Source organism: Neolamprologus multifasciatus, chromosome 5 (assembly GCF_963576455.1).
Source record: "Neolamprologus multifasciatus chromosome 5, fNeoMul1.2, whole genome shotgun sequence".
Lineage (NCBI taxonomy): Eukaryota > Metazoa > Chordata > Actinopteri > Cichliformes > Cichlidae > Neolamprologus > Neolamprologus multifasciatus.
This window is the reverse complement of record NC_140443.1, coordinates 24,778,917-24,790,933: the sequence shown is the minus strand read 5'-3', so window position 1 is coordinate 24,790,933 and position 12,017 is coordinate 24,778,917. Positions and strand designations below refer to the sequence as shown.

Here is a 12,017-nt window from a genome sequence, read left to right as displayed (position 1 = left end):
TAGAGAAGTAGAACAGACAAAAAAAACCCTCCACCAAAACTAACCTGATGGGAACAAAAGTAAGGAGTGACTTTAGAAGAGTGCGCTGTTGTTTTGATTAAAAGCATATCTGAAAAATGCACAAAAATAACATTAATGTCAGAAGCAAATAAAACAGGCAAAAGCAGATTAACATAATAAAAGTTATCCTCCTGTGCAGGTGTTCCACTCTTCAGAGCTAAATTAATCTGCAGCCCAGTAGGCTGAGATAAACAGAATAAAAAAGAAAAACAACAGCAAAGCCAAAGCTTAGGTAATAATAAAAGTTTAATAAAGTCGTGCACAAAATCCAAATAGCGTTTTTGAATATTTCACCTAATTTTAAGAAAAAATAATTTACAAGGTTTAATATCTCCCCTCTGCTAAGATATGGTTCATAATGTTCTTCATTTTTTCCCTTTATTTCATAAATAAATGCAATAAAAAAAAAACAAGTGTCCATTTAGATGCTCTTTGTCACAATACAAAAATAAATTCTGGAGCGTGCTCTTGAAATGAATGCAATTAATATCATTCTGACAGTTTCTGCATTTTTGTAATGTCAGTGGGGTTATCTTAGCAAACATGAAACAGATATTCCACATTCAGCTCGTACATTGCGCTGCCTTTGTGAAATACTGAATGCGCAGACACACGAGCTAAGAATAACTACGTAATTGAGTCTAAATACAGTCTCTCATTGAGTCTCTCAACCATACATGTTCTTACTGTATATGTTGCCTAGCAACAATGCTGTACCCTTTTCCATTAAAAAAAATCCTGTTTTACTGTTGATAATTTCTATCCATTAAACACCAAGCACTAAGCATATTTTATAGAACTTACTTTATAGAACACGGTGACCCAGATGTCTTACAAACATACCGGCTGTAAAACCACTGGATTCATTTTTAATGCAATCCTATCTTTCTTTAACTCCCAACATCTCTTTGCTTTGAATTCACAGCAAATCCCAAATGCCCACAAGGACTGGGTGTGTGCTCTTGCATACGTACCAGGAAGGCCCATGCTGCTGAGCGGCTGCCGCGGCGGCATGCTGAAAGTGTGGAACGTCGACAACTTCACTCCCATTGGAGAGATCAGAGGTCACGAGAGCCCCATTAATGCCATATGTACCAACTCAAGACAGATCTTTACTGCTTCCAGGTAAATTTCATTTAAAACTGTGCCCTGTCATAGTACTGTAACTCCATCAAAGTGTCTAAATACATTGATTAGACATAATGTTATGACCACCTGCCTAAAATTGTGTTGGTTCCCATTTTACTGCCAAAACAGCTCTGATCTGTCGAGGCACAAACTCCACTAGACCCCTGAGAGTGTGTTGTGGTATCTGGCACCAAGATGTTAGCCCCAGATCCTTTAAGTCCAGGTGGAGCCTTCACAGGTTGGACTTGTCTGTCTAGCACATCCTGCAGATGATTGATTGATTGGATTGAGATCTGGGGTATTTTGGTGCTAGATGAACACTTCAAATTGGTTCTTGTGCTCCTAAAACCGTTGTTGAACAATTTTTACTTTGTGGCAGGGCGCGATATGCTCCTGGAAAGAGGCCACAGGGAATACTTTTTCTCATGTACCCATTGTTGGGGGTCAGACCTGACTGGTCTGCAGCTATGCAGCCCCATTTACAACAGACTGTGATGCAACATGTTATCTGACACCGTTCTATTTAAACCAGTATTAACTTTTGGCCATTAGAGTTACAGTAGCTCCTCACCAAACCCTTACTCACCAGGTATGCCAGTGAGCCATTGCCACCTATTACATTGTCACTGGTTCACCGCTGTTCCTTTCTTGCACCACATTTGATAACTACTGACTACGGCAGACCGGCAGTTTTGGAGATGGTCTGACCCAGTGGTTCAAACTCAGATACTTACCTTTGCCCATTTTTCCTGCTTCTAACATCACCAAATGTTAATTTGCTCACTAATATGTCCCACCCACTAACTAGGACCATGATGAAGAGATATTACTTCACGTGTCAGTGGTTATAATAGTATACCTGGTGCATACAGGACAGTACTGATGCTGTGAAGAGATTATGTACTTATCAGTTGATTGCAAAATCATCACTATTTATTTAATATCACAAAGATAAGCTTAACAGTACTGCATGTAAGTGTACTTCATATATACATATATGTATATGTCCAGTTATTCACTATAGTAATCTCACCCTGCTGTCTATAATAGTGCTCAGCATATGCATCAGTTTTAGCCTTTTGTAATGACCGTGATCTAAACTCACTACAAGGGTTGTTGACAGTAAGAGTAACTGAAGGGTGAGTCTATTAAAAGCATGGATGGGGTGTGGAGGTTGGGAACCAGGGAGCGTAGTGCTTACAATTGAGTTTTATAAACTGGTGGAGAGTAAAATGTTTGCCCTTTGCCAAAAATGTTTTTCTCAGTGAAATTCTAAATCATGCTGACTTTATCTCAGGCAGTAATCCGCAGGTATGTGTCAGCAGTGAGAAGGTCATACTCAGTCCTATTTTTGGCCAGATTTGTTCTGTTGAGCTCGCAGTGGCATCAGACAAAGATAATGCTTATTTACTTGTAAGTGTGTGATGCAGTGAGACATTTTGTGGTTTCCTCAGTCTGCTGGTTTTTATTTATTTTGTTCACTCCTCATTCAGCTGTTGGGCTTTCGCTTGAGATCGACTAACTTCCCTTCACTTCTTATCCTCGTCTTTAATCTCGCTGTTTCTCGGTCACCTTCTCTGCGGCTCATGTTTGGTCTCTCAAACCGCCTTCCTCCTCTCCTCCCTTGTTCTTCACCCTTTCCCTTCCTCCTGCCCCTCTGCTTTTCCCCGTTCTGTCAAACCCAGTGACTGCAGGGTGAAGCTGTGGAACTATGTGCCAGGCTTGACCCCGTGTCTTCCTCGACGGGTCCTGGCCATCAAGGGCCGAGCCACCAGCCTCCCATGATTGCCTGTTCTCTGCTCACCAACCCTTCCCTCCTCTGGTAGCGTCTTAACTCACTTCTTCTTTCTTCTCCTTTTTTCTTTTCCCTACTTTGAATTTTCTTACGTGGGTGACACAAGTTTGTATCTCTTTGCTTTTCTGTTTCGTATCGTACCCTTTTCTCTTTTTTCTATTTATTTATTTATTTTTGTTGGTGTTTTTGTTATGTCTGGAAATGTGCTTGTCTGTTTGGCTCAGTTTGTAATCTGATCGCGGTTAATGGTTTGATTGCGGACCCCTTCTTCCATGAAGACAAACAGCTTCTTCTCGACTGGAAGCAGCTCACAGCTCTGTTCTGAATCTGTCATTTGTGTGTGTGTGTGTGTGTGTGTGTGTGTGTGTGTGCAGATGTATTTTGTCTGTGCGTGCTGGACTATTAAAAATGACTATTTTGACATTTAGTTACATAGTTGCTTCAGTGAGATTTGAAGATGAGAAAATCAATACCACCGTATATTTGTTTAATCAATAATGGGCAGTATTTCTGCCGGTGTTCAGCACAACTGGCTGTCTTCAGGGTCCGTCCAGGCTGCGGGGGAGATTTTAAGATGAGAATTGTTTTATTTATTTAGACATAAGCTGCAACTGTGAGTGTATTCATAAAGAGGTAAAAGAGAACAAGGGAAATGGTATAATTGTTCAACTTGATACTTTCTTTGATGACAGCAAGCTGAGCTGAAGATGGTAAGATTTTCATTTAGCGTGAGCAGGATGGAGATAGAGTTAGAGACTCAAGGCTGGTTTTGACATGTGCAGTGGAGGGATAGTGGATATATTGGACCAAGGATGCTGAATATAGAGTTGCCATGTTGGAGAAAAAGAGGAAGATTACAGAGGAGGTTCATGTATGCTGTTAAGGATGACATGGAGAGGGTTGAAGTGGCAGAAGAGGATGCTAGAGAAAAGGTGAGATGGCAGTAGACAATCTCCTGTGGTGGAGCAGTCAAAAGAAGAAGACCTTTAGTTATTGAGTTTATATCCCTTGCGGAAACCCTGCAATTAAGATAAGTTAACTAATTGGTGCTGTTTGGTGGTTTTTGGTACCTTTGGGATAAGCTGGGTTCTGGTTTTCTGGCTACAGATATTTAGTGCAGTCTTGTGACTGAAGACGTCCTATTTCATAGAAGTATTTGAGAAAATCACCCTGAGGCTAAAGTGATCTCAGTCATCAGTTAACACTTCCATAATGATCCCTCAAGCTATACCTGCATATTCATTTTGTGAGCTACAACCTCAGAGTAGAAAATAAAAATAAAACAGGCTTTAGCTTGGAAAAAGCTCCATGTAGTCCTGTGAAAAACTAAATTCATCCCATGATTCGCTAGATTATAGCAGCAGTAACTGTATGACTTTATCAGTCTTTTGCAACACTTTTATTCTTTTTTTTTTCAGCCATTCTGTTGTAGATTTGCTGCTGTCCTTGAGGCCATCTGTCGCACACAGGGATGTCCACTCCTGGGAAGATTGGCGCTCTGTTACCACACCAGAAAACTGCCAAAGTTTCTGCTTTTATAGGAGTGCTCACACTTGCTCATGATCAATTAAACCAAGTGCATTTGATTAGCAGTACCTGATTACTATTTGCCTTCTTAAGTCCTGTGGAAGCAGTAAGGCTGTAGTTAATGCTGTGAAAAAAGAAATGATCAAGTCAACACTTCAAAAACGCTACTTTGTGACCAGTGGGTGACATCACAGCACTACGTCCATCTTATGTATACCGTCTATAGCTTAAAAAATCCACCCAGTCTCTTTCGCTTACCTTTACCAGGGTTGCACGAGAGGCTGAAGCCTGCTGCCATGGAGCGAGCAGCGGGGTAGACAGTTCGCCAATGTGACGCAGGGCTAACAGAGAGAGACAGACAACCATTCACACTCACATTAACACAAATTATTTAAAAACAAAATCCCCCCAAAAAACAATTAACAATCAGTCTTATGAGCAACATATGTGTGTAGTGTCAATTGAAACTGCGATGTTGTTCTGTGCGTTACATAATTGAATAATACAAAGTGGACCTGAACGGTGAGAATGAGCAAGAGGAACTGTGAAAATGAATCTGCACGGTTAGCAGAGTAACAGTGATGCTGTGGGCGGGTTAATTGGGTTTACTTGTTGCTGAGTTATGAACCTGCTCCTAAACTTTAGGTTGGAGAGGTGTTTTTACTATGACACCATGTGGAAGGGTCTTTAATGAAGTCTGTGTGTGTGTGTTCCAAGTGCTCTTTGAAGTTTGTGTCTTTGTGTTGTGTCTGATGTACAATGACTTGTTTTGAAAGCAGGAGTGCCTGATTGATGTTCTGTTATTTTCTCCCCTTTGTTGTGTTCGCCTTGATTTTTGACTGCTCATCATCCCACCTTTTCTCTCTCTCTTCGTCTCCAGCGACAAGACGGTGAAGATCTGGCTGTCAAAGGTGTGGAGGAAGAGGTGAGAACCGGCGGGACGGCGGTTCCTTTGTCAGCCATTTTTCCGCAACTTGAGCCACTGATCTGTGATCTGCTCGCTTCTACCACAGAAATGTGACACTGAAATCACAGTTTCCAAGGCGATCGTAGTGTCTTTTTTTGTCCTTCTTTGTCACAAAGCAACACGACAAAGCCGAGGTGAAATATGTAGTCAAAAGAAAAAGTCTTTGCCTTTCAGATTTTTTTTTACTGCCAGTTTGAAAGTGCCATTCAAATGTGGTGCTACATGGAAAAGATAAACAGCATCGTGCCTGGCTGTGTGTGTGCATCAGGCAAAAAGGGATTCTCTCCTGACATGAAAACTACTGCAACTTGGTGTCAAATAAATGAAAAAGTGTCCTTCTGTTCCTTCAAACAGTGAGCTGGACCTGCTCAGAGACATGTGTATTCATGCATCTGTTGTTTGAAAATTAAGACACAGCCTGAATTTAAAAAAAAACAAACCCAAAAAACCCCAAGAGGGACGCTAAAGAACTGAGACCTGTGTTCATCCATTCGGGAGTGTTGTGGCTGTTTGGATGCTGAACACAAGTGGACAATCATACTGTGTGTTCACAGCAGTGGATCAACAGACTATCTTGGAAATACCATCACTTAGTCTTCTGCTTTTGACTGTGTTTTCTCCCTTTACGATCAACTTCCTCTCACTATCTTAGTGGAACTTTATTGTTTTTCATTTTTGTAATATCTTGTGTTAATTTATTATTTTCCCTACCTCAGTTGTTTTGGACCTACAGTATGAGGTGGGAGTGAACATTTTTACGGGTCTCCGTGTACAAAAACACCTGGTGCTCCACATATTGAAGTCTTTTTTTCTTTAATGCTCTGAGTAGCTCCTGGTCTCTGTGTGGATTTGTCCTCTGTGGGCCTCGGGTTATCAGACTGTCTGGCTGCTGACCTTGCAAATAGGAAACACGTCCAGTAGCACAACCGAGGTAGCACTGGTCCTGGAGGACCCGAACAGACTTTATTATCTGCTCTGTGAAGTGCTAACTGCGGCAAAAATAAGAAACACCCCTGCAAATGTACACGACACAAACAGAAGACGCGGCTCACACGTTCTTGAGTGCCGCATCGAGGGCAGAGAGCCAGATCATTATCCAAACCAACCTTCAGTGTGTGTGGCTCATACCTGCCATTTATCCTCGACGCAAAGCATAATAGGAGCGCTACTCGTTTCCCCCGGCCTTTTTTTCCTGCTTCACTCTGATCTTTGAGGTTAGTAAGAGTGTCAGACTGACCAGCCTTACTGAGGAGTCCACCTCTTTCCAAGCTACTTCTCCAGGAAGCCAATTTAATTAGAGGTCTCGCAGCTCTCACCAGCTTTTCAGGCAAGATTACTTGGGTGAAAGTAGGTCATAACTGAGAGGGATTTATTATTAACATCCCAATTTTCTTCCACCCACTATTTGCTGCTATACTTACAAACAGGAATAAACTTCCTGTACCTGTGCACTGATGTACAAATCTGTTTATGTGGCAGATTGTGTGTGTGGGCAGCACATACATATGCACAAACTGTGGACACACACAAATAGACGATTTCAGAGGATGTTTCGGTTATCCATCTTGCCTGATAGGTCCTGGCGTCCCTCACTGTGTTGATTTAGTGTCTATTTAATGAAACAGATTCAGCACTGCCATGTTCCACTGAGACAAACGTACACGTACATACACGTCAACGGGTGACAGCGACTCTTTAAAGTCATTTAAAAATCTCCTTTGTTTTTTTTGTCTGACACCTCTGATTTATAATCCTTAAATGGCAAGCATTCACATCTGTTTATGAACTTTTCTTGTACTGCTCCAAAATGACGAGAGCTTCTCTTAACACATAGATGTATTACCGTTCAATTAAAAAAAACACACAATTCACAGTCTCTTAGTATTACAGCTAAGCTTCGTTCAGTTAGGCAATATCACTCGGTTTTGTTAAAAAAAAATGATATATTGGTGATTTAGTGCACTTTTCCTTATAAAAGACCCAGAGACATAGAGTATGTAGTTGAGTTAAGTGATGCTGGGATCATAAAACAGTGTTCACGTTCAAAAGCGTGCTGAGAGTATGAAGTGCTTTCAGTAGGCTCTGCTCTGATACGTGAGTATGTTCTGCTGCTGTTTCATGTGTCCAACATGTGTTTGAAGCTGCTTACACTCCAAAAACAGTGACATGCAGAAGTTTGAGCACCCCCTTTAAAAATGTCTGTTAGTGCCAGTGGCTTGGCAAGTAATGTTTGTAAGAAATTTATTTTAGCATTTTTTTGCAAAAAAGGTTTTCTAGCCACTGGCTTAAACATAAGACCAAAGCTCGATTTATTGACTTAAGTATTTATTTTTTTATTCAATCAACTGAGCACTCAAAGCGCTTTCTACAAGTCTCATTCAGAAAATTCACAGAGTCACACTCCAGTGGAACATTGTGGATAACTTCAGTATCTTGGCCAGGGCTTTCCCGGCACGTGGACTGAAGGAGTCAGGGATCGAGCCACTGACTTTCTGATTGGTAGACAGGCCACTTTACCACCTGAACTCCAGTCTCCCCAGACGTCTTTGTACACTGTGACCGCAAACTTCTGTTCTGACTTCATCAGTCCACCAGACTTCTTTTTAGGACTTCTAGACCTCAACTTAACCATCCATCATTCCTTTTAACCACCATCTCTTATTTATGTTTACTAACTGACCGCCTCCTCAAAAACACTTTCCTATCTTCTTATAGCTGTTGCTGTGTGGGCATCAATTATTTACATTTTTAGAGTGCTAGCCAGCTGCTGAAGGAGGACAGCGACTGCTCTAGTGTTGGAGCATGAGTATTTGCAAAGCCTTTAATAATTTGCATCATCATCAAGCCATGGCCCAAACGACAGAACTAAGATCTCAGATCTCAGATCTCTTGGGATGCTCAAACCTTTGCATGCCACTGTATCGGGGTTTTGGAGTTCTTTTTTTTAGGTGGGGAGGTTGTAATGAATGCAAACATTTTTATGGTGTCAGTATGATGAAGCATTCTTGGGTGTTATTTTTGCTATGATTAGAAACTCAGGTAAAGGTTGAAGGATAATATTAGTTATAACTTGACCCTGTGAATTTAGCTAGCTTTTTGAATCAAACAAATGCCTTGTTTGACAGGTTTTTTTTACTTTGAGAAAAATGGTACTGTCAGTCTGTAAAATAGCCATTTTCATGTTTTGATTTTGCATCTGATTCCCTTTACTTGTTATCTTTGTACTGTGCTTTTGTGTACAGAGCGTACACAGTTAAGATAGCATCTTCCCAATTTGGCCAAAGAAGAAGATGTGCACTGAATTTTGACCATAAATATGTACAAAATAGGGTATTTGTATAGTAGAATATAAAACTGGACTGAGTGTTGAAAAATGTGATCAGTGGGGTAATTAAACTCCCAAACTAACAAGTTGTATACTTTGACTCCACCGTACACTATGTATTTATCTGTGCCAATTAGCCAAACTGACCCTGCTCACCAGGTTGGTGATGTGTTTCACATGGTAATAATGCTGAGAAAGGATTTAGCTCTTTTTTCAAAACATCTCCATATTTCTATTTAATGCTAGGATCTTGTAGTTCTGTAGCTTTAGGCACTCTCTGTGGTGCCCTGTGCTTGTACATTTTCTGAACGATGCAGATGGTGCTGATCAGAAGTCCAGAAACACCCTTGGGGGGAGGGGGGGGGGGGGGGTAGGTAATTTAAAAGATGTACACCTGAATCAAAATCTCCTAAATGTCTGAATTTGGACTTGTTGACTGTTAATGCGTCACGCAAAAGATGCAATACAAAAATGATGACTCTGCATAAAATCTACTCAGAGAGTTATTATAAACATGCAGAAGCAATAAACTATCATCTGACCTTGGATCAGCCCAACCTTGAGTTGCCCCAAACTCTGAGACTTGTACTTCAGCATCACTTCATTACTTGACGATGTGTAAATAGTTGTGCCAATTCCTTTTCACGTATTACAGAGGAGATGCCGTTGAGATTAAGCGTCGCTCCTTTCTCATTGGCTGACTTCAGCTGAATCTCTGATAGCTAAACTCAGTTTACAAAGAAAGGCTCCAGCCATGAAAAACATACTGAAAAGAGGACATCCATTTAGATCTGTAGTAGGGGTAGAAATGAGTAATAATAATGTTTCTGCTGATATATTATGTAAGATAATAATTCAGTCACAAAAAAGACAGATCCCTGTTGTCCCTTTTTTTATAATCATGGGAAGAAGAAATTGTAGATTTTTATAGCTCCAGCTGATATGTTGCTTAATCTGTAAAACCCATTAATCTGTAATCAGTAGGAATCTTCCTAAAGACTAATTTTGCTAGTAAGTTAGATGAGATAAAATAATAACATTGGCCAGACATATTTTGTGTGGAGCTATATGAAACCGTTAATCATGTTTAATTGTTATCAGTTAGTAGTTTAAATTTACTTATCTGTATAGCACTTTCTGCCATGTATAATGTTGCAAAAACAAAAAGTATTTTGGTGTGGTGGCTAACCTTTGGCTAACCTTAGCAGGGCTAGCTACAGTAGCGTTGGGCTCTTGCTAGCGTCCACATCCCGGTGCACAATATGGTTGCACATCACGTCAGATGCCGGGTTACATTCCAGTTTATCCTGACAAAGCTGACATACAGACTCTCTTAATTTAGTTTTTTAAAATTCTGCACAACAGCACTGGCTAGCATGGTTAGCATCAGATGCCACGGTGGCGCAGCAAGTTCTTTGATCCAGTTATTTCCGTTGTACATTAAGAAAAAAAGGACAATACATTTAACTGACTAGCATTTCTAGCACTGATTAGCAAGAGCAGCAATATTTAAATGTCTAGTCGACTAGTTGCACATCTTGTTAAACATTAAATATCCAAAAGCAGTACCCCCAGTGTTAGTTAAAAAAGCAAAGCTGCAAACAACAAAACACAACCATTTGCTGAGCCCCAGTACAAGTTAGTGTTGGTACATGTTCACAGTTTATATTGATAGCTGTGGAAATCCACAGCTATATATAAGGACATACTTGGACAGGCGTCACAGTGGTTTGATTTATTTTTTATCTATTCTTGCAAGGTCATTTTCTTTTGCTGCAGAAAATGTAACAAAAACCCAGTGAGCAAATCTGATGCTCTTTAAAACAGGTTTCAGTGCTCATTTCCCTCCAAACCAAATAAAGATGAGGGCAGAGCTGCTTTTGTTACTCTTTGCTCTCATTGCTGTAGTTGTTCCAGTTCTGAACAGGTATTTTTGTAATGTAGCCCTACACAATGTGAAATTGTCATTTGCTTTAGGAAATAATGCTAGGGTACTTCTGTAGGCGGTAAACTGCTTACTTGCTACTGTCATTTACTTCTGTAAAGGATAAAATAGACAGTGCTACTATTATTATCTCTTTACACAGGATATTGATCACAGTAGAGCCCCGTTCACAATGTTTTAGCATGTTTACAAATCCAAATTTGCTTTTTCTTATTACATTTTTGAAACTATGACTTGGTCTATTGCTGTTTTGGTGGTGGGGCTTAGCAAATGGTGAATTGACTGAATACAAAATAGAAATCTATTAGTTTTCACAGGGAGGAAAATTCAACATAGGACTACAGAACAGATTGGAGAGTCAAGCTGCCAGTCAGACCAATCGTGTGATTACCACCTTTAGCCCTTTGTTTCCAGCCCAGCCGTCTTATGACTGTATGGGGGGGGGGGGGGGGGGGGGGGAACCTAAGTAGTCAGTCTCTCAGCATTAGCCTCATGCCTCAGCCAACAGGCCTTACTGCCTTATCAAACAGAAGGTGCACGTAGGACATTGATAATCATTCGCCAAATATCCTGAATCTCTGATGACTGTAGATTGTCCTACAGTTTGTGGAATTCTGTTCTTAGTGAGTCACCGTCTCTGCTCACTTTATCATTATGGCTGAAAAAGACTTTCAACTTTGCCTCAGGCTGCTGAGAGGATAGGATCGTGTCTAGGCACAATCAAGAGGGCACTTTACGGCTCTGCTGCTTGTCAGTGAATCTCTATCACACACCAACACACGTCTCCTCTGCAGCTGCTCGAGTGCTTTTTTTCTCCAGGTGTGTGTAGCATGGTAACACAATATGTGGCAGTGTCTGTGAAAAATGTACTTATGGGACATTCATGCAGGGTCAAAGGTCATGTGTGCCTTTTATTGCACAGACTACTCCCTCTTAAATGACTGTAAATATCTGTACTTTTTTTTTATATATATGATAATGTGCATGCAACCAACCCATGTAAAATAGGTTTGAACTGTAAATAATGTAAATAAATATTTAAAGAAGGATCCAGTGTTTCCTCAAGACAATAAATCAGTTCAAAACAAGTGCATTTTGTGGTTTTGAATTCAATGCGATGTAATGTTTGTGCATCCGGCTCAGATCTTTTAGACTTTCTGTACGCATTTTGAGTAGTTTTTCAAGCAAAATGTCATCAACATTCACTGATTTTAGCCATTCAAATGTAAGAATATGCTGATTATGTGGTATTCCTGTACCAGATATATCA

General features: G+C 40.4%; 1 protein-coding gene across 7 annotated transcripts in view; it reads left to right on the top strand.

Moving 5' to 3' along the window:
• The window catches only part of kif21b (kinesin family member 21B), a 66,075-nt gene extending 54,885 nt beyond the window's left edge, over positions 1-11,190 (top strand). For 5 of the 7 annotated variants that reach the window (XM_085159665.1, XM_085159664.1, XM_085159668.1 and 2 more), the window contains 2 exons: positions 986-1,185; positions 2,874-11,190. In XM_085159665.1, the coding sequence (XP_085015791.1) occupies positions 986-1,185; positions 2,874-2,973 (300 nt within the window). In that variant the 3' untranslated portion in view covers positions 2,974-11,190. The remainder of the gene's footprint in view (positions 1-985; positions 1,186-2,873) is intronic. The other 2 variants (XM_085159662.1, XM_085159667.1) reach the window with 2 other exon arrangements.
• Positions 11,191-12,017: the final 827 nt, after the last annotated feature.